Source organism: Delphinus delphis, chromosome 19 (assembly GCF_949987515.2).
Source record: "Delphinus delphis chromosome 19, mDelDel1.2, whole genome shotgun sequence".
Taxonomy (NCBI): Eukaryota; Metazoa; Chordata; class Mammalia; order Artiodactyla; family Delphinidae; genus Delphinus; species Delphinus delphis.
The window spans coordinates 50897862-50919865 of record NC_082701.1 but is presented as its reverse complement, the minus strand read 5'-3'; the positions used below and the strand labels follow the sequence as shown (position 1 = coordinate 50919865).

The window sequence follows — 22004 nt, the reverse complement described above, 5'->3', positions numbered from 1 at the left end:
TAGAGGCCACCACAGGAGGGAAATTCCCCTCATGGGAGCTGCTACCAATCCCCCCGACACCTCCTTCTCCAGTCCCACTGCCGCTTCTCCCACCACCTGGTTCTCCCCAAGCCCGGGGGCTTCTCTGCCTTCCCACCACATCCCTCATGAAACCCTTCCAGGGACTTCGCTGGTGGCGCAGTGATTAAGACTCTGCGCTCCCAATGCAGGGGGCCCTGGTTCCATCCCTGGTCAGGGAACTAGATCCCACGTGCATGCTGCAACTAAGGAGCCCGCCTGCTACAACTAAGACCTGACGCGACCAAGTAAATATTAGGGGGACAAAAAAGCCCTTCCAACACCACATTCCCAGCCCCCAATACTGCCCTGAGACCCCAGCCCTGGAGCCCCATCTGCTTAGGTGTTCTGCCTCCTCCCACCCCCATGTCTGAACTCCCCTTCTCATTTGCCCATTTGGGTCAACAAACATTTATTGAGCACCTACTAGAGACCTTGTGCAACCCAGCGCTGGGGAGGTAAAGTCATGGTTCTCACAGGGCTCCAGAGACCCACAGTCTAGTAGGGAGGTACATGGGCCTCCAAAGACCTCCTGTTAAGAATCATTATCTGGGACTTCCTTAGTAGCGCAGTGGTTAAGAATCTGCCTGCCAATGCACGGGACACAGGTTTGAGCCCTGGTCCGGGAAGATCCCACATGTCTCGGAGCAACTAAGCCCGTGCTCACAACTACTGAGCCTGCGTTCTACGGCCCGTGTGCCACAACTACTGAAGCCCACCTGCCTAGAGCCCGTGCTCCGCAACAAGAGAAACCACCGCAATAAGAAGCCCGCGCACCGCAATGAAGAGTAGCCCCTGCTCGCCGCAACTAGAGAAAGCCCGCGTGCAGCAATGAAGACCCAACGTAGCCAAAAATAAATAAATAAATTTATTTTTTTTAATGTTATTTTCTTTTAAAAAAATATTTATTTATTTCGGCTGCGTCAGCTCTTAGTTGTGGCACACAGGCTCTCTGGTTGTGGCGCGCAGGCTCCAGAACACGCAGGCTCAGTAGTTGCGGCGCGTGGGCTTAGTTGCCCTGCGGCATGTGGGATCTTAGTTCCCCGACCAGGGATCGAACCCGAGTCCCCTGCATTGGAAGGTGGATTCTTAACCACTGGACTACCAGGGAAGTCCCCAAAATGTTATTTTCTTTATCTAGAATAACATTAAGTAAATTTAAAATACCATGAAAAGTCAAGAGAAGAACCATGGAAGAAAGGAAAATATTTTATATTTTAGTACGCGAATGGCACTTTTTTCCTGCTTTTTGAACAAGGGATTCCACATTTTCATATTGCACTGGGTCCCACAAATTATGCAGCTGGTCTTACTTCAGTCCCTTCTGCAGCAGACTCTGGATTAATTTTCTCAAAATACAGTTTTAATTAGGGCACCCCTCAGCTCAAAGGTCTTCGGTGGTTTCCTGTGACCCTGCAGGATGCAATCCTGATTCTTCAGTCTCACCCTCAGGGTACTCCATATCTAGACCCAGTCTGTATCCCCAACCTCCTTTGCCACTAGGCCCCAACTAGTCCTCTGCGGGAGCTGAGCCCGCCACTCCTGGGACAGGCTGTGCTTACTCCTGACTTTACACCTTTGTCCATTTCATCTCCACATCCTGGAAGACTGCCCACCCCTCAGAGTCCAGCCCCGACTCCCATTCATTCATTCAATGTGTACCTAATGAGCATTTGCTTAGAGCCAGGCACTATTCTGGTCCCTGTGCTCCTGGGACTCCCATTCCAATAAACCGTAAAAACAAACAAATTAAATAATGTTAATATTATGCAGAAAAAAATAAAACAGGGTGATGTGCCAGAGTGCCTGCATGGGCATGGATGGCCTTGCGGAGGAGATAACTTTTAATTGCCCCAAGTAACCCAAAGGAGCCATAGGGACATGTAGGGGAAGAGCTTTCCAGGTGGAGGGAAGGGTCAGTGCAAAGGCTGGGCTTGAACGAGGGACAGCAAGATTGGTACAGCAAGAGATCTGAGAGGTAGGCAGAGGCCAAGTCATGCAGGTCCTTGTATGCCAAAGGGAGTAGTTTGGATTTTAATCCAACCATCACAGAAACAATTCCAGGATTTTTCTGCGGGTTTTTTTTTTGTTGTTTGTTTGTTTGGCCGCACTGTGCAGCACATGAGATTTTAGTTTCCCGACCAGGCATTGAACCCATGCCCCCTGCAGTAGAAGCACCGAGTCTTAACCACTGGACCGCCAGGGAAGTCTTAATTCTACGGTTTTAGGCAATGGATCGACATGATTAAATTTAATGAAAATCACCATGGCTGCCGTGTGAGAGTGGACCATGGGAAGCGAGGAGGCCAGGTAGCAGGGCTTTGCAGCAGTCTGGGTGGGAGACATGGATGGCCTGGACCAGGGCAGCAGCTTTGCAGATGGAGACAAAAGGATGGGTTCAGAATCTATTTAGGCAGTAGAATGATGACCATGGCTAGTGCCTAGGTTTTTGTCTTGAGCAACTGGGCTGAAAACTCTTGTATTTTATCTTTTCAGCTAGACTGTAAGCTCTTTCAGAGCAAGGCTTTCTATATATCCTCCATACCCAAGCAACCCACAGAGCTACCGAAGATAATGCCTGGTTGCTGAATTGGGCTTAAACATGGAATGGCTCCTTCTACGAGAAACCTCAGGGAAGCAACTTGCCTTTTCCTTCATCAGTTAAGGAGCACGGAAATGGGCCAGTCTCGATCTGGAGAGATGAGGCCTGGATCTTACCCTCAACACACACAGCCTGGCAAACACAGGCCTGCAGATGGCCTCCAGACTGTTGGTTCAGTCTCTGCCCTGTACCCCAGGCTCACTTGGAAAAGAAAGAATGAATGTCTTCTGTACACTTAGGGCAGTTCTGGGGTAAGGCTGAGACTGCGTTGCTCCCTTCCATGCCTTCTCCTAAAGCTGAGGGTCAGCATGAGGAGGGCTGGGCGTAGGAAGGAAAGGACACTCTACTCCATGCAGCATGTGAGGGGGCAAAGAGCCATTACAAACCTCCAACCTCTTTCCGGAATCCAGCCCTCCCTCCAGCATCTCCAGAAAGGAGGAAGGGAATGAGAGCTCCCACACCCCCTCTCCCATACCCAGAGCCTGTCTTAGGTCTGTGCCCAATGATTCCCTTCCCCCACCAACCAAATCCCAGGGACTCAGCTGTCTGGGTTCCCAGCAAGATGGGTCTTTGTAGAGACAAGAACAAGGAAAGAAGAGAGCTCCAAAACACAGATATGGCTGGGGGGGTGGGGGTGGGGGAGGAAAAGTGGCGGGTTATTATTTAATGGGTACAGACTTTCAGTGTTACAAGATGAAGAGTTCTCGAGATGGACAGTGGTGATAGTTGCACAACATTGTGAAGCTTAATGCCACTGAACTGGACACTTGAAAATGGTTAAGATGGTAAAAGACTGAGGAAAACTGACTGGCTTGAATTTACTATTTCTTTTTTCTTTTTTTTTTTTGCGGTACGTGGGCCTCTCACTGTTGTGCCCTCTCCCGTTGCGGAGCACAGGCTCCAGACGCGCAGGCTCAGCGGCCATGGCTTATAGGCGCAGCCGCTCCACGGCATGTGGGATCTTCCCAGACTGTGGCAGGAACCCGTGTGCTCTGCATCAGCAGGCAGACTCTCAACCACTGCGCCACCAGGGAATCCCTTGAATTTACTATTATAACGCCTCTTCTTTCTTGCAATTTATCATGGTCTGTGTAATGGCCTAGAGTGTCTTTGTTTTATGTGATGAAGGTATGTGTGATATTATGAAGGTATATATTTGTATTCTGTAACTGTTAAAGACTTAGCCTGACTTTAAAACATGCCACCTGGAACTAATATATAAATGTTTTTTATCTGTTGGCTTTTCATTTCATCCATGTATTCAATATATCTTGATTAAATTCCTCAAAAAATTGGTTAAGATGGTAAATTTTATGTTATGTGTATTTTACCACAATTTAAAAAAAAGGAAAGAAACACATGGTCCTGCACTGACTAGATCAAGCCCCAACTCCTCAGCAGGACATACAAGGCCTCTCACCCCGTGGCCCAAGGAGCCTTCCCAGTCTGCCCTCATTCCATCTCAGCCTGCCCCCAGTTCAGCCACATCACACACCCTTCCTTATCTTCCATACCCGGCAGGCTCAGACTCATATTTCAAGAACTATGCAGGAGGCTAATGATATAAACAAGAGCAACATTTCTCATACAGGGAGCATTTTCTATATGCCAAGCACTGTGCTGCACATCTGACTTACATGATTCCACCAAACGCTCCTGGCAACCCTGAGTAGGGTGACTTGCCCATTTTGTAGATGGGGAAACTGAAAGATAAAGAGGTTTAGTCATTTGTTCAAGTTCCTGGCACTTCCTAAGAGATCCCTATTAAATCATTTTACATATCTGTCTCTCTCCCCAGACCCCTGTTCTCCAGGGCCAGGACCAAGTCTTATTCATGTCTGGAGTCCCTATGGAGTACCTAACACAGTGCTTGGCATACTGTCAGGGTCCAATAAATGTTAGTTGAAAGAAAGAAAGAGGGAGAGAGAGAGAGAGAGAGAGAGAGAGAGAGAGAGAGAGAGAAGGAAGGAGGGAAGGGAAGAAGGGAAGAGAGAGGTAACACACAGGGTGGAGTGAGTGGGTAGACCAGGCTTGGAGCCTACAGCATATGCTCTCAAGCCCCAGAATGGTTTTTAGGGGTGTGGGAGAGGCAGGGGACACTGGGCTGGCATTGTAGGTGCCCTTGGTGGGAGCCTGGCAGAGTCTGTGTAAAAACAGAGTCAGTCTTAATGAAAGAGTGTAGACAGCTCTGGATGGTAATCAGGAATCTTGGAATCTAGGGCAGGCTGGAGAAAGAGAGGTTGGGAGCACAGTGTCCTGGACAGGATGGGGTAGAGGGAGGAGAGAAAAGCTAGCCCTTGGGAGATTCCTCAGGGACACAAGGCCAGGAAGTTGCCACTCAGAACAACCCCCTTGGTGGGGACCAGGTGTGTTCAAGCCCTTGAGCCTCTCTCCCCACTGGCTTGCTCGTACCCGAGACCCCCATAGGACTGGTTTCTCTTCAGGTTTCTATTCAGGTCTCTGCTCAAGTGACACTGCCTCAGAGAGGCCTTGCCTGACCACCTGGCTAATGCTGCCCCTCCCCTACCACCCTTGATTCTACTACAGGATTTTATTCCCTTTATAGAGACAACCACTATCTGAAATGACCTTGCTTATTTATTTTTGTTTATGGACCATCTGGCTGTCTCCTCTCTTACACTGTGGACTTCATAAGCGCAGGGGTTGTGTCTATCCTTTTCATCAATGCATTCTCAGTGTCTAGAACAGTGCCTGGTACACAGTAGGTGCTCAGTAAATACCAGTTGAATGAACTTAGTCAAGTGGCCCAGGCTAACCCTGAACATTGCCCAGGGACCAGAGTTGAATTTGGGCTCTCTGGACATGCTGAGGACTCTCCTGAAAAACACTCTGACTGGAAGGAGGCAGCCATAGACTTGCAAACTTGAGATTGTGAGGGTCCAAGGAGGGGCCTAGGATGTGTCTTCCAACCCAGAGACTCTCTGGGGTCACTTAGGTCCTGGCTAATCCTTGTAGAAGGGGGACAGCAGGTCCAATGAGTGACTCACCCTGTTGCCTGGGTTACTGGTAGGAAGATCCTCGTAACCTAGGAAGCTGGGACACTGGGATCCCCATGGGGTCTGGAGATGGGGGATGGGCATGAAGTTTCCCAGGGAGCTGGGGGCTGAGGCAGGAGGGTACCCCAGGAAGGAGATGGGGCGCCAGGATTCTCCAGAGGTCTGGAGGCTGAGTCACCGTATGTTCTTTGAGGGCAGAGATATTCCCGACTCTGTCTGTTCTTTCCAGCTGGGACCAGCACAAACCAGTTCCTGTTTAATGGAGTAAAGACAAATTCATCTGGGAGCGCAGTTAGTGGGCCGAGATGAGGAGAGATAGAGGCAGCCTTCTCCCTCTGCTCTCCCCCCCTTTTCTTTCTCCCTGCTGCCTCCACCCCTTTTCCCAAAGGCCTCCATCTCTCTATGACCCACTCACGCCCCCTGCTGCTCCTTTCTTGGATAGCAGTGGCCTGTCTAAAGGACAACAAAATCCCATCTCTTCCCTTCCCTCCCGATTTCTGGGGACCAGCCCCAGAGGGACAAAGCTAAAGCCCCGGGGCTGCAGCTGCTGGGGAAGGAGGTGGGCTGCTGGCTCCCAGGAAGTGACTCGCAACTGGGGTGTGTGTGTCTGTGGGTCTGTAGGTGCTGTTGCTGGGATCTCAGCCTAAGAAGTCACCACTTCCTCAGGAATCCCTCCTCGATCCCCAGCCTAGGTCAAGGCCACTGGCCTTCGAGCTTTCTCGGTTCCCTGACTGCTCCTTTATGGCGTATATCAGAGTTTCCAATTATCCACTCACTTGTTAGTCTTTGATGGATGCCTGCCTCCCCCAGGGGACCACAAGCACAGAGAGGGCAGGAAGCAGGGTTAGTTTTTTGTTTTGCTTTGTTTGGGCCGCCATGTGCGGCATGCAGGATCTCAGTTCCCCAACCAGGATCGAATCCAGGCCCCCTGCGTTGGGAGCTCGGAGTCTTAACCACCTGCACTAGGGAAGTCCCGAAGCAGGGTAAGTTTTGCTCATCAGTGCAACCCGATGCTCAGCACAGTGCCTGGTACATTGCAGATGCACAGTAAATATTTGTTAAATAAATGAATGAGTGACATTCAAAGGAGGTTCTTAGGTGGGGATGTAATGGTAGTGTCGGTGCCATTGCCTGGGCTCTGGGGGCAGCTGTGAGTCCAGATGTCCTGGCTTCTGCTCAGGGCCCGGTCCATGTCCAGCCTCTGGCCTTGTGCCCGAAGGCCATCCAAGCAAAAGGATGCAGAAGAGGCCTCTCCTACAGCGAGGTAGTATGGAGGAGGCATTAGGGTGGCCGTGGTCCAGAAGCTCCTCCCCACTTTTCTAGTCCTCTAACCTAAAGTTTTTAAAGCACTTCCTCCCACTGTCCCCTTATCCTCTCTCTTCTTATGGCCTTCTCCTCTTCCCTCGCAGAGATTTCCTTCCCCTAAAAATGCATCCCTTGCCACCTCTTCCCCTCCCCTTAGCTGTTTCCCATGGTGTGCTGAGAAACTTCAACATCACTTTCTTACCTGGCAAAGCCTCCAGGAAGAGACGCCCCTGTGTTTGGGCCCAGAGGTTGAGGAGGGGGGCAGGGCCCATGGGAGGCAGAGCAAGGATCTCCTTCTTTGTCCCCTGGCTCAAAACCACCTTGGACACAGTCAGCTTCAGCTGAAGAGTGATCCCACTCTTCAGGGGCAGATCCAGCCCTGGCCCTGACACAGAAGACAGCACCACTTTCTGCAGAGTGTGTGGGAAGGGACATAAGTGGGGGAGGAAAGAATGAACTGCATCTGCTCCATGTGGCCCCACCCCTGGCTGCCTTAATTCTGTCTCTTAGCCATGCAGTCTATCTACTGGCCGTTCCCACCACCTCCATCCTGCCTTAATTCTCCTGGCTTGGCCTTCTATAAAACCATACCCTCCCCAGGTAAATATATAATCTAACTACAAGTCACTGTTTGCTGTGGGCAGCTTTAATATGTGTCTCTGCCCGCCCACCCCAACCCTTAAACCATTGTAATATTGACATTTTATTTTATTTTTATTTCTTTATTTTTTCGTAATATTGACATTTTAGAGTCCCCTTTTCTCCCACCGCTCCCAGGCTCCACTGAATGCAGCCAGCATCTCCCTCTTACTTGATCTTGGAGGTGGAGGCTGAGCCAGAAAGGGTTTTCTGGGGTCCCAAGGGCAAGGAGGTGGCCTGAGCCTGCTGCTAGCTGGAGTCCCAGGTCCAAGGAGAAGGCCCAGGGCTCTACATGAGGCCAGGGAATGTCTGGGGGGAGAAATGACCCTCCTGAGGTCTGAAGGCTGGGGATTCATGGAGAGAAGGGGCTAGTGCTGGAGGGAAATGGACACAGAGCTGGCCATGGAGGGGAAAATAACCTTTACCTTCGAGACTGAATTCTGCACCAGTCCCTGGCGGGAAGAATATCCCAGGTTGAGACTCTACAGCACAGCTTCTGAGACTAGTGGGGACAGATGCTGAGGTCTGGGCCTGCTGGTCCAGCCAGTCTTCCCGGCGCAGGCAGCCATCCAGGGCAGGGACCAGCTGGAGCCCGTGTGGGGAAGGGAAGATGCGGGGGATGCTGGAATCAGGATATCTGAGCGCCAGTCCCAGACTCCCACCCTGTTTATTCCCCTCCAAGATGCAAGCATTTGGCCTCCCCCATGCAGCTCTCACCCCATACCCCCTCCTTGAAGTGTGGACTTAGACCCCCAGGGCCACCCAGCCAGCAATGCTTTACGAGCTTTGGTCATGGTTCCTGCCCCTGTGACGCAGCTACCCGCAACCAGAGTTTGGAGGCAGGGAAGAGCAGCACCCCCAGAACAATCTTCACGATGGGCTGGGGTTTGTGCGCCAGTGGCCCAGAGACCTGTCTCAGATGCAGCACCTCCTCCCCATCCAGCCCTAGCATCACAGAATCCGCACGGATCTTCACTTCCATCTGCAAGAAGAAAAAGAGAAGAAGAATCAGAGGTTCCTGGGGCCTGCCTCCACCACTTTCTTCAGAGGCAGTCTAGAAAATGCCATACTGAAGATGGCAGAGTAGAAGGACTTGAGCTCACCTCCTCTCATGAAGACACCAAAATCACAACTAACTGCTGAGCAACCATCTACGAAAAAAGACTTGAACCTACCAGAGGCAGTCTGGTATGGCAGAAAGAACATGTACTTGAAGAGTCAGCTGGCATCCGCAGCTCACTCTGGACTTGTCCCTTACATACTAACAAAGCCTCAGAACTCCCTTCTGAAAAAATGGGGACAAGAATAGCAACTTCTGGGACTTCCCTGGCGGTCTAGTGGTTAAGACTCTGCAATTCCGGGACTTCCCTGGTGGTGTAGTGGTTCAGAATCCGCCTGCCAATGCAGAGGACACGGGTTCGATCCCTGGTCCGGGAAGATCCCACATGTCTTGGAGAAACTAAGCTTGTGTGCCACAACTACTGAGCCTGCGCTCTAGAGCCCGTGAGCCACAACTACTGAGCCTGCGTGCTACAACTACTGAAGCCCGCATGCCTAGAGCCCGTGCTCCGCAACAAGAGAAGCCACCACAATGAGAAGCCTGCGCACCGCAACAAAGACCCAATGCAGCCAAAAAAATAAATAAAATTATATTAAAAAAAAAAAAGACTCTGTGCTTCCACTGTGGGGGGCACGGGTTTAATCCCTGGTCAGGGAACTAAGATCCCGCATGTCAAGAGGTGTGGCCAAAAAAAAAAAAAAAAGCAATTTCATGGGGCTTTTGTGTGGATTCAATGAGAAGACAATGGTAAAGAGATGCCCAATAACTTGGTTCCATTCCCTTCCTCACACCAGCTCAAGACACCCCTCCCTCAGGACCAGATCTGGCTTACCTGGTGCCACCTCCCATCGTCCAGCCGGGGTCCAGCACGCACTGTAAGTTGGGCCCAGTGATTATGAAGCTGGATCTCAGGCCTCCCATCCCGAAGTCCCAGCACAAACCAGTCATCCTCTGGATTGGTATCACCATAAAAAATCACTCCCTCTGGATCCCAGGTCCGAAACTCAAAGGAGGAGGAGGTTCTGGAAGGACACAGAAGGAAAGACTGGGTATGGGGTGTGCTCTTTGAGCATAGATGTGAGGTTGAGGGAATTGGAGTACAGGGAGAGAGAAGGACAGGGAGACAGGGAAAAGAGCGGGGCTGGTGCACTGTTTATAATAGCGAAGACATGGAAGCAACCTAAATGTCCATCGATAGATGAATAGATAAAGAAGATGTGGTACATGTATGCAATGGGATATTACTCTGCCATGAAAAAGAATGAAACAAGGACTTCCTTGGTGGTCCAGTGGTTAAGACTCCAAGCTCCCAGTGCAGGGGGCCTGGGTTCCATCCCTGGTCAGGGAACTAGATCCCACATGCGGCAACTAAAGATCCTGAATGCCGCAACGAAGATCCCACATGCTGCAAATAAGACCCAGCACAGCCAAATAAATAAATAAATATTTAAGAATGAAACAATGCCATTTGCAGCAACATGGGTGGACCTAGAGATGATCATACTAAGCGAAGTAAATCAGACAAAGACAAAATACCATATGCTATCACTTACAAGTGGAATTTAAAAACTGATACAAATGAACTTATTTGCAAAACAGAAAGACTCACAGACATAAAAAACAAACTCATGGCTACCAAAGGGGAAGGTGGGGAGGGATACATTGGGAGTTTGGATTAACAGATACAAACTACTATATATAAAATAGATAAGCAACTTCTGTTGCTTATTCCTTGAAATGTGCCAGCTTATATTTTATCATCTTTTTTTTTTTTTTAATCACATCTTACTACCAAGTTTGGTCTCTGCTTTTTGCTTCTGTTTTAGGAGCAATGACCTCAATAAAGAATATTTTTGGAAAATAAAAATAAGCAACAAGGTCCTACTGTATAGCACAGGAAACTATATTCAATATCTTGTAATAAACCATAATGCAAAAGAACCTGAAAAAGAATATATATATATAACATGTATCATAAATACATGTATATATAAAACTCAATCACTTTGCTGTACCCCAGAAACTAACGCAACATTGTAAATCAACTATACTTCAATTAAATAAAGCAAAAAAAAAAAAGAGAGAGAGGAGCTGATGGAGAGAGGGTGAGGTCAGGGGACTAGGTCAAAGAATTAGGTCAACCCCATACTTTATGATCTTGGTGAGGTTAAAGGTCATGATGGTTACAAGTTCTTGTCCAGGGCCATTGCTGAGGTGCAGAGCAGGCCGGTCCTGAGTCCTCTGCCGGAGAGAAAAATAAACAAGCTGAAATAAGACGTGCCAGAGACAGACAGGAGGGAGAAGCACTGCTATAAGGCCAGAGGAGGAAAGAAAGGAAGAGAGCAGAGCTAAAGTGTAGCTCACTTAAACACACACAGGGCTTAGCGCCCTGTCCTGCTCCTGCACCTTTCTGGGGAGAGTATGTCTCACGGCTCGTCCTTCATGGCTGGGAGGCAGCAGTAGCAGCAGCAGCGGCAGCCCATGCCATGTGGCCGGTGGACCTCCGCTCTCCATAATCAGCCGCGCTCCTCTCTGTGCCTCAGACAACTCTGAGGAGAATGCGTGGGGGCAGGCAGCGTCGCACATGGTTGGTGGAGGGTTAAATGTTGCCCCGGGGGAAGAAGGGGGGCAGGAGACAGGGCCACTGACCCTACGGCCCCTCTGAGGACAAATGGAGTGAGGAACAGAGTTCCTCCACTACCCTCCCCCACTGCTGAGAAGGTTTCTGAGCTGGGAGAGGACACCTCACTTCCCCTCTCCTTCTAGAGCCTGACCTGGGTCCTCCAAGCCTTCTGCCCACCTGCGGAGGCTGCCTTGAGGACAAACATGAGATCTAGAAACAGACATGCCCAGATCCCCAAGTAGCATCCTCCATAAGGCCTAGAGCTGTGAGACATAGAATCCCAAATACTAGCTGGGTGACTGTGGGTAAGTCACCCCACCTGTGTGCTTTAGTGTCCTTGTCTGCAAAATGTGAAAAATACTTACTTTCCAGAGTTACTGTGAATGAGGATGAATCGAGATGATACAGGCACAGTGCCTGGTATCTGCTCTGAGCTCTTCCCTTAGTATTTTCCCAGGCCTCTGAGGCTTGCTGCATAGGGAGGTATTGTCTCTGAGTGTGATTCAGTGGATACTAAGAGTCCTGGTCCCCCCCCACCATTATCTTCTCTTAGCCGTCGACTACAAGGCCTAACCATTTACCAGTAGAAATTCATCACCCTCTCCCTGACCCATCTTAAAATACAAATGCCCCCAAGAGGAGTAACACTTTGAGCCAGTAGGCAAGAGCTGGAGGTCTTGGGGCTCACCCCGAGTCTGGATGGGCTGGAATGGGTGAGTTGGGGTGAAGGGTAGAGGAGGTATCACTGCACACTTCAGTTAAAGAAGGAGGTATCTTTTGAGCCGTGGAGTTTCTCCAACGGAGGCTGGAACACCCAGATAACAACAACGAGGAAGCCTCGGCAGTCCAGCCTTGACCCCTGCGGGGTGTGCGGTCAAGAGACCCGGCCATAGGGGTAGAGCTGGGGGGCGGCGGGTGCGCGGGGGGCGGGGACATGCCTGCTCTGCAAGTTGATTGGCTGGCAGGTGCGGGCTGTAGGGGCCCGAAATTAGGGGCTACCAGGCCGTGCGGACCGCTAGTCCCACCACTCTCTCCGCCCCGCGGCAGCCGGAATCGGGCTTCTGCTTCCCAGCCCGCGGCTCCCCCACCACCTCGCTCCCCACCACTCCCCCGGCTTTCCGGGATCCGAATTTGGAGGCCCCTTAAAGGGTCCCCGTTGCTCTTCGTCCGGTCCTGCAGAACGGAAGTGGGGATCCCGGACTTCGGTTCCAGACGGTGGAGATCGGGATGGCTTCCGTGCTGATCCGAGAAGCCAAGGAGGGAGACTGTGGAAATATCCTGAGGCTGATTCGGGTGAGGGCTGCGGGCCGGAAACCGGGGTCCCAGAGGGGGTCAGAGCGGCGCTGCTGGAGTGGGGACGGGAAGGAGGAGGTGGGAGCAGAGGGAGGAGCGCGCCCAGGGCTCCTGCTTAGGGAGCAGTGAGGCCCTCCTGCCTTAATCTAGCCTCTGTCCGCACGCTGTAGGAACTCGCTGAGTACGAGAAACTCACAGACCAGGTGAAGATCAGTGAAGAAGGTACGGGCCCAACACCTGAGTCCTGACGGAGGCTGGGGTGGAAGTGACGGATGGGTTCCCCAGGCAGTAACTCCAGACTGGGCACACACCCAGGCCTTCTTTCTCTATCTCTTTGTCACAACTCCGATCTCTGCAGCCCTGAGAGCAGATGGCTTTGGAGAGAATCCTTTCTATCACTGTTTGGTAGCAGAGATTCTTCCTGCGCCCGGGGAGCCACAGGGTAAGAGCACCCTGACCTCAGAGGTGCCTTCTCCAGTCAGCCTCAAAGGTCTCTCCCCCAGGTGCCCAGCGGCCTGACCCTTCTTTTTTTCTCTCTCAGGGCCCTGTGTGGTGGGCTATGGGCTATACTACTTCATCTACAGCACATGGAAGGGACGAAACATTTATCTGGAAGACATCTACGTGAAGCCAGAGTATCGGGGTACTGGGCAGAGGCCGGGATGGGAGAAAAGCAACCTATAGACTGGACCACCATCCCTTGCCTCTTAATCCTAGCCTATGGTCTTTTCTGGTCCCCTTCAACTCAGACGATCCCTCTTTTTGCCTTTTTCTCCCCACATCAGGTCAGGGGATTGGCTCCAAAATAATCAAAAAAGTGGCTGAGGTGAGGAGAGGGATGGGGCTACAGGCTGGGCCCTGGCAAAGCAAAGCTGTATGGGAGGCACCTGGGTTGAATGGAGGGCGAGCAAGTCTTTTCCTTTTTGACCCAGGAAAGTGAGTGGTGTCTTCTCCCACAGGTGGCCCTGGATAAGGGCTGCTCCCAGCTCCGCCTGGCAGTCCTAGACTGGAACAAGGGGGCTATGGACTTGTATAAGGCCCTAGGAGCCCAAGATCTGACGGAAGCTGAAGGTTGGCACTGCTTTCGCTTTGAAGGAGAGGCGATGAGGGAGTTGGCAGGAAAGTGACGCCATCCCTTGGGGATCTCTATTTCAGCTTCTTCATCCCCACCAGCTCAAGCAGTCCTCAGAGACTGCCTCCACTGACCAAGGCCTCCCTGAAGGAAGGGAAGGAGGGTTGGAAGTGAATACTCCCAGACGGAAAGAACAGAGGTGAGGAAGAGGCAAGGCTTCCCACCTCCTTGTTAAGGGTGAAAAATAAATGAGAATTCCCATGTGTTGATGTGGTGTTGGGTGGAGGAATTGAGGATGTGACAAGCTTCAGCTATTACGACCCTTCCTCAGTGTCTTCTGGTCAGTGGATGTTGCTCCTGGGGATAAAAGTGGGCCTAAGATGACTTTCACCCACAGTGGACCAGAGTATTGACTCTGGCCTCTAGCACACATATCAGGCTTGTTGCTCGGGCTTGGGACCCAGACAAAGGCCTCCAGTGTCTGGACTGGGCTGTGTAGAATCCGAGACTGAGGCAGGCCCACCGACTCAACAGATGGAGCAGGCTGCCACCTGGTGGTGGCATTTTAGGGACACTGGGAAGGACCACTGGCCCCAACTTTTCAAAAAATCCACTCACCTAGCGAGTGCTTTTTCTTTTTCAAAAGTCACAAAGCCTTTATTTTCAGTTCAGCAGAACCAAAACAAACCTTTAGGACGCATGGAGACAAGAAGGGAAACAGGTTCATTTCCTACTTTCATCATATTTCATAATGCAGGTTTGTTGTAGAGAAGTTTGAAGGGACATATAAAAATAAAATCCATAGCCTTACTTACATCTCTACTCTTAACCCTTTGGTATTGATTCTTTAGATTTTTTCAATGTACATATATACATACAATTAGTTAAGTGCGGGGGGATTTATGGGATCAACTCTTTTGCAACCTGTTTTTTCATTTAACAATAAATCAGAAACATCTGCCTAAGTTATTAAACACATCATCACTTTCAGTGGTGACATATTATTCCTCTTGTGGAGGAACCATTGGTTAAATGGTCATAATTTAGACACTGAAAGTGGACAAGAAGGTAACATACATGTGTCAATTGTAAAAAACAGGATCCATGGAGTCTAGAGAGTTGAAGATCCATCTCAAAATTCGAAATTTAAAAAAAATACAATTCAGCCAAACAACACTTCAAATGCCCAAATTCTTCCAGAGGGGTGCCAATTTGGGGCCCTTAAAACGAGTTTACAACAGATGGGCCTTTAGGACAAACTTGATTGAGAAATAATGAAGCATGTCAGCCCCTTCCACAGATGGGAGCCAGAAGAATCCAGTTTCATGCCCTTGGCTCATCTAATCTGGCAGGGATGAATATCTTTTTAACATGAACAAGCTATCTTTTGACGGCACTTTTAAAACTTAACTCAGAATGAGTTATTTCTGGAAGGACACACAAACAAGCAGAGAGTGGTCGCTTCCAGGGAGAGGAACTGGGTGTCCAGGTAACGGAGGGAAGGGGACTCTTCCCCATACCACTTTGGATCTCCTGAATTTTGTGCCTCGCCCATGTAGTACTTCAGAAAAATGAATAAATAAAACTTTAAATGCTAATGCAGAAGAAAAGAGTATGAACTAGGAGGGCTTCCCTGGTGGCGCGGTGGTTAAGAATCTGCCTGCCAATGCAGGGAACATGGGTTCGAGCCCTGGTCTGGGAAGATCCCACATACCGCAGAGCGACTATGCGCGTCTCACCGCAACTAGAGAAAGCCCTCGCACAGAAACGAAGACCCAACACAGCCAAAAATAAATAAATAAGAGTATGAACTAGGAAACTTAATATTTCCAAAATGTATCTTGCCCCCGTCCTGTTTTGTCTTTGCTTTTCGGAGTTTACACTTGTTTTTTGTTATTCGCTCCTCCTGACCCAGATCTTACCAGTTTTCATAGGGTGTCTTTGCACCCCAGCATCAATCCATTCTGCAGCCACCCCATGGTCTCCCACCCACTCGTCACTTCATTAACCTCCTGTAGGGTGATTCTATTAAGTGCTGGGGCTGACTAGTATAGAGTGAAAATCACCTGGGTTCTGGCCATTCCAGGGAGAACAGAGGGGAGGGCATTTAGGGGGAAGGATTTTTAAAGAAAGAATAGAGAAAAATATCTCTCAAATCTGTCCACATCCCTAACCCCACTCCCACTATCTCCTCTCTTTGAAAATTGCTATAACCTCCTAACTGATCTCCCAGCCTCCTTCTGTAACTACCCCCTTCCATGGGGTTATTTTTTTTTTAATCATAGATATACAGTACACTATTTAAAGTGTCAAATATCTCTACAAGACCTATATAAGAAAACAGTAGTCTCCCAATTCCCCTAACTCTTCAGAGTCAATCATGTTCAATTGAGTTTTTAAATTGTATTGTTATGGGGGGGGGTTTGTATTCACCTTCATATTTCAAATTCAAAATGGCATACAGATATTGCTACTTTTTTTTTTTTTTTTTTTTTTGGCCGCATTGGGTCTTCGTTGCTGCGCACGGGCTTTCTCTAGTTGCGGCGAATGGAAGCTACTCTTCGTTGCGGTGCGCAGGCTTCTCATCGCAGTGGCTTCTCTTGTTGCGGAGCACGGGCTCTAGGCACGTGGGCTTCAGTAGTTGTGGCACACGGGCTTAGTTGCTCTGAAGATGTGGGATCTTCCCGGACCAGGGTTCGAACCCGTGTCCCCTAGCATTGGCAGGCGGATTCTTAACCACTACACCACCAGGGAAGTCCAGATATTGCTACTTCTTGATGTTTCTGTTTCGAGCACTAGTATTGACCTCCCATTGCTAACCCTCTTTTCCAACCCCTCTTTCACCCCATCCCTACTTCCCATCCTTCCATCCTTCCAATATTATATCATAACTCTGGATGGATCTGTGTTTCGTATTTACATGTTATGATTATGCAAATGCTCTTCACAGTTGAGCCATGAGGATTGTTATAGGTGTTTTTCTTTCTTTTTTAATTAATTAATTTATTTATTTATTTATTTTTGGCTGCGTTGGGTCTTCGTTTCTGTGTGAGGGCTTTCTCTAGTTGTGGCAAGCGGGGGCTACTCTTCATTGCGGTGCGCGGGCCTCTCACTATCGCGGCCTCTCTTGTTGCGGAGCACAGGCTCCAGACGCGCAGGCTCAGTAATTGTGGCTCACGGGCCTAGTTGCTCCGTGGCATGTGGGATCTTCCCAGACCAGGGCTCGAACCCGTGTCCCCTGAATTAGCAGGCAGATTCTCAACCACTGCGCCACCAGGGAAGCCCTTCTTTCTTGCATCATTTTTGTTTTCCCTGAAATTAATACTTGCCTTGTCTCCTATATTCATTTGCTTAGTTTTCTGCGTACTCTAATTTATCCCCCAGTTCTCCCTTAGTTATGTTAATCTCTTCTTAAGAATATACAAACACGTAAGGAATTTGATCTATTTCATTTTGAAGAACTTTCTCACGGAGCCCTTAGACCTGCTCCAGCACACAGTCTGATCTTTAGGCTGCACTGTTGGAGTCTCCTTTCACATCCATCTTAGGGACCTTTGCCCCGCTCTTGACAGCCTGTTTCCCAGAACCTATGTACTCACCTTTCTCGGTTTACTTTGATGGAGTTTCTTGAGAAAGGATGCCTGGGAGGTAAATTTGTTGGAACCTTACAAGTCTGAAAATGTCTGTTCTACTCTTGTACTTAATTGACAGTGTGGATGGGTATCAAATATTAGATTGGAAGTAATTTACCCTAAGAATTTTGAAGGCATTTCTCCATTGTCTTCGAGCTTCAGAAACTGAAAGTTTGCTGTATTGCTGTTCAGAAACCTGAAATTTCTTATTCTGAATCCTATGTATGAAGCTTATTTTTATTTTCCTTCCCTCTTTCCCCAACCACAGCTTTTAGGATCATCTCTTTATCCTAGCATTCTGAAATCTTCCATGGAAATGTCTTAGTGTTTTCTCAGTGGGTCTTTGCAATCTGGAAACTCATGTTCTTCAGTTATGGAAACACTTAAAATTTTTATTATTATTTTTTGGATGATTTTCTCCCTCCATTATCTCTGTGATCTCTTTCTGGAACTTTTGTTGTTATTCAGATGTTGAATCCCATGGACTAATCCTATAATTAAAAACAAATTTTTTTTTCTTTCCTTTTTCCCCATCTCCTTCATTTTCTGGCTCTACTTTCTGGGAGATTTCTTTAATTTCTATTTTCCAACCCTTCTACTGAAATTTTTTAATTCCCCTAATTGATTTTATTTATTTATTTTTCTTCCAGTTTTAATGAGATATAATCGACATAACAGCACTGTATAAGTTTAAGTTGTGCCGCATAATGATTTGATTTACTTACATCATGAAGTGATTATCACAATAAGTTTAGTGAACATCTATCATCTCATACAGTTACAAAATTAAAGAAATAAAAAATTTTTTGTGATGAGAACTTAACAACTTTCATATATAACGTACAGCGATGTTAATTATTTTTATCATGTTGCACATTTCATACCTCCTTCTACTGAATTTTTATTTTTGCTCTCATGTTTTTAATTTCTAAGAACTCTCTTTTATTCTCTGCATTTTAAAAACATTGTTTTTGTTTCATGGATATATGTTCTTTTCTTATCTGAGAATATCCATCACAGGTTTTTTTAAAAATGTTTTTCTCCTTGTGTAGTCTGTATTTCTTCTAAACTTTTCCTTCTTTCTTTGTTTTGGCCTCTGTCTTTCATTTTAAAGTCTTTCCTCAAATGTCTGGTAGTCCTCAGTTGTCTGCTCATATTTAAGATCAGGACACCAAGGCACTGATTGGAAACTGTGAGTGTGTCTGTATGGGATGTAGGGAGGCATGTGGACCGTGAACTTTACTATAGGGTGAGCCATGAGGCCATTTCCTTGAGGAACCCCTGATGTCAGTACCATTAGGTCTTTTTCCTTGTCTGGTTAGATTTCCCAGAGAAGATGCTTCCAAACTCCTGCCTGGAGGGTGTAAGCCTGGTTGTAGGTAATCTCAGAGCTGGGTGAAGAGGGAGTCTGGGGCAAGTCTCAACATTCAATCTGTAAACTTTCATTTGATCCCCATTTTCAGTATCTATCTAGCCATCCATCTATCAACCTATCCATCTTTCTAACTTCCTCTCTCAATCTCTCTGTGTATTTAGAAGTCCTAAGGCAGGACTATCCTTGCGGTCCAGTGGTTAAGACTCCGTGCTTCCACAGCACGGTGCATGGGTTCGATCCCTGGTCCAGGAACTAAGATCCCACATGCCATGCGGTGCTGCCAAAAAAAAAAACAAAAGAAGTCCTAAGGCAAGCTGGGGCATTCTGTTGACACATTCTGTATAGTCCAGCTAGAGTAATTTCACCTACAGGCAATTTCACCTAAAGGCAAGTTGGCTGAAAATTCAGTCACAGCTCCCACTGCTGTCAGCACAAAGTCCAAACTTCTGGCTAATCCCTCCAGGCTCTGGCCCAAACCTCCATTATCTGAAACATTATTCCAGCCTTTTTTCCCCAGCAAGTCAGTTCTGACCATGTTAGACTCTTTCCAGTACCTCAAATGCAGTGTAGTCTCCCCTCTGGGCCTTCTGTACATGCCATTTCCCCATCTGAAATGCTTTTCCGCCTTTTCCCACTCTCATCCTTGGCCTGAATGAACAATGACTAGAGCAGATGAAAAAGTGCAAAAGTCAAATCTGAGAGGACTGTTGCTGCCAGAGGCTTGGAAATTGATGATGGTGCCATTTCCAAGACAAAATTCAGCCACTCCTGTTGCTTAAGGGTCCAAACCCAAACTTTTTAGTCTGACAGCCAGCACTCCTGATAATCTGTCCCACTTAATTTCTCTAATTCTCCCTCCCTACTCCTTATCAGAATCACTGCTGATAGTCTAGTCCCTTTTATTATTTCTGCTACCCTCCTTACTGATGTTCCTTCTCAGGCACGCTTGAAGACACCTCTTCTTCTGCCAGCCCTTTATTTATTTATTTGTATCTTTATTTAATTTTTGGACATGCTGCACGGCATGTGGGATCTTAGTTCCCCAACCAGGCATCCAACCAGTACCCTGCAGTGGAAGCATGGAGTTCTAACCACTGGATCACCAGGGAATTCCCTACCAGCCCTTTAAATACTGTTGTAGTTGAGAGTTTTATCATGGACCCAATCCATTTCTAAGTCACTTTTCTTTAGACATCTAATTTTCTCTTATAGCTTTAACTATGTCTAATATGCTGATAATTCTCACATTCACCTCTCTAGCCCAGATGTCTCCTGGGCTACACACTTGTGTGTCCATTGACCTACAGGACATTGGTTCCTTCAGTTAATATTTGCCGTGCCAGGAACTGTGCTAAGTACTGGGTATACAATGCTGGGGACAAACAGACCTGGAACCCAGTCTCTGATCTCATAGGGCTTACTTATAGTGTGATGGCAGAAGACAGATGCTGGATAAATGATTAAAATTACAACCATGATGTGTGCCACAAAGGAGTATAGGATGCTTTGGCAGTGTGAGGCAGTGGACCTAAACCAGTGTGGGCATAATGGAAGGCTAATGAAATTATATTTAAATTGGGATCTGAAAGAGAAGTTTGTTGAAGACAAAGGAATATGACCACCTGGATGGTAGACCCTCAAACTCAAAGAGCAAAATCAAACTCATTGAACTCATCAACTTCTCCTCCAAAACTTTTTCTCGTATGTTCTCTCTTCCATGACTGGCATCATCATGCACTCAGCAATCCAAGGTAGAAATCTGTGTTCCTCCCACTTCTTCACTGACTCCACTGCATCCTTATCACCAATTCTTGTTGATTCTATTGCAAATTTAACAGGCTCAAATCAACTTGTACCTCTGTTGCCCACAGCCCTAATCCAAGGCATTCCTCAGCATCTTTCTCACCTGCAACAGCTCCTCACAGCTCTCACTGCCTTCTGGAATGCCCTTTCTCTTTAATCTATTCCCCACAGTTGTAAAACATAAATATTATTACATTATACTACTGCTTTAAATCTTTCAGTGGCTCTCCAGTATTGATAAAGTGAAGACCATTTTCCTTAACCTGATTTACAAGTCCTTTGCAGTCTAGCTTCCCTACCTCAAGCCAAACGCTATTTGAACTAGTTGTGGTTCCCCAAAGGACATGTTCTTTCTGCTCCTCTGCACCATTGTAGTCCTTGTTCTCTCAAGAATACTCTTACTGCACTTTTCCTCTAGCAAATGCCTATTTATCCCTCAAATCTCAATTTGCATCACCTCCCCTGCAGTAGTCTTTCCCTATCACTCTGAAGAACAACTGACCATTGTTTGTCTCCTTGGGATTCCCCCAAAACTTAGTCCTTATCTTTATCCCATGTTCAAATGAACTCCATGCACTTACTTGCTTAAATGTGTTTGTCTGCTCCTTCCCCAATATATTATAAAATCCTTGTTTGGGGGACCACATCTTGTCTTTGTACCCTTACCACCTACCACAGTGGATAGAACACAGTGAGGGCTAAATAAATATTTGCTAAATGATTACTGCACAACACATGATCCTAATTTCTTGGCTATTTTATTCACTTCCACCGAAATTTCTCACTTATCTTAGTTTACGAATCCTAAGTTTCCCCTCTACTATCCTTTCTCCGTAACAATTTTTCCTCTTTTGAATTTTCTCCGCATTTAGATATCCAATCTTGTGCTAAGTTGCATTTGTCTTTCGGTACTGCCTTGAAATCTTTCTTTTACCTTTCTTTGTATGCATGATCAGAATCTTCTCAAGGCAAGAACGTGACTCTTAAACCGCATCGTGCAGAGATACAGAGGCTCAAAAGAATCCAGTCCGCCTTGTGGACTGTAAAGCCCAGCGCATGCGCACCAGGCCCTTTTTTTTCCTTTCGACAACTCCTTTTTTTTTTTTTTTTCCTTCGGAGCGTGCGCACCGAGAAAGACAAAGGTGGGGAAAGTGACCAAGCAATCATTCAGGCGCATGCCCATCCCTAACTTGTACAAGCCTGGTGGAGCGCACCATGGTGAAGTGGGTGTGGTCTGACCAGGAGCATCAGAAGTCCAATCCGATTGAGTGAGCTCCGTCCCTCCCTTCCCATGATTGGTTAGCTCTCAGTGTTGTGGGGTGGGAAAAGGAAGAGACAGGGGCCGTGGAGAGATGGGGTGGCGAGGAAAAAGAACCAGTCTGGTTCTGCGCAAGCGCAAGTAAGCGACCAGGAGGGGGCGTGAGAGAGTGAAGAGGAGTGTGGAAGCCCTGATGCGCTGGCCAGCGCGAGCTGGGTCGCCAGCCTCGACGCCTGCGCCTTGGGCCTCAGGGCCCGCGCGCGGCGGG

At 48.0% G+C, this 22004-nt stretch overlaps 2 protein-coding genes across 3 annotated transcripts; one reads left to right on the top strand and one right to left on the bottom strand.

The window, feature by feature from the left end:
• Positions 1-6757: 6757 nt before the first annotated feature.
• SHBG (sex hormone binding globulin) lies at positions 6758-11194 on the bottom strand. Its single transcript, XM_059996651.1, has 8 exons — positions 11087-11194; positions 10830-10921; positions 9513-9702; positions 8441-8602; positions 8046-8205; positions 7793-7929; positions 7184-7391; positions 6758-6930 (listed from the first exon to the last, which is right to left on the bottom strand). The coding sequence occupies exons 1-8, from the start codon at positions 11192-11194 to the stop codon at positions 6758-6760; spliced, it is 1230 nt and encodes a 409-aa protein (XP_059852634.1).
• Positions 11195-12280: 1086 nt separating this feature from the next.
• On the top strand, positions 12281-14605 carry SAT2 (spermidine/spermine N1-acetyltransferase family member 2). 2 transcript variants are annotated; one of them, XM_059998295.1, is made up of 7 exons: positions 12281-12596; positions 12767-12818; positions 12955-13038; positions 13138-13239; positions 13382-13422; positions 13556-13667; positions 13752-14603. In XM_059998295.1, the coding sequence occupies exons 1-7, from the start codon at positions 12531-12533 to the stop codon at positions 13799-13801; spliced, it is 507 nt and encodes a 168-aa protein (XP_059854278.1). In that variant the 5' UTR covers positions 12281-12530; the 3' UTR covers positions 13802-14603. The 2 variants fall into 2 exon arrangements, with proteins under 2 accessions (XP_059854278.1, XP_059854277.1); XM_059998294.1 differs by having other exon boundaries at positions 13556-14605.
• The last annotated feature ends 7399 nt before the right edge of the window (positions 14606-22004 follow it).

Bases quoted from the DNA above. Each gene is read 5' to 3' on its own strand.
- SHBG (XM_059996651.1), bottom strand. From the start codon at position 11,194: ATGGAGAGCGGAGGTCCACCGGCCACATGGCATGGGCTGCCGCTGCTG. The intron at 9,703-10,829 runs GTATGGGGTTGA...GTGTCCTTCCAG, and splicing joins AACCTCACCAAGATCATAAA to AACCTCCTCCTCCTTTGAGT. The intron at 8,603-9,512 runs GTAAGCCAGATC...TTCTTCTTGCAG, and splicing joins ACGATGGGAGGTGGCACCAG to ATGGAAGTGAAGATCCGTGC.
- SAT2 (XM_059998294.1), top strand. From the start codon at position 12,531: ATGGCTTCCGTGCTGATCCGAGAAGCCAAGGAGGGAGACTGTGGAAAT. The intron at 12,819-12,954 runs GTACGGGCCCAA...CGATCTCTGCAG, and splicing joins GGTGAAGATCAGTGAAGAAG to CCCTGAGAGCAGATGGCTTT. The intron at 13,240-13,381 runs GTACTGGGCAGA...TCCCCACATCAG, and splicing joins CGTGAAGCCAGAGTATCGGG to GTCAGGGGATTGGCTCCAAA.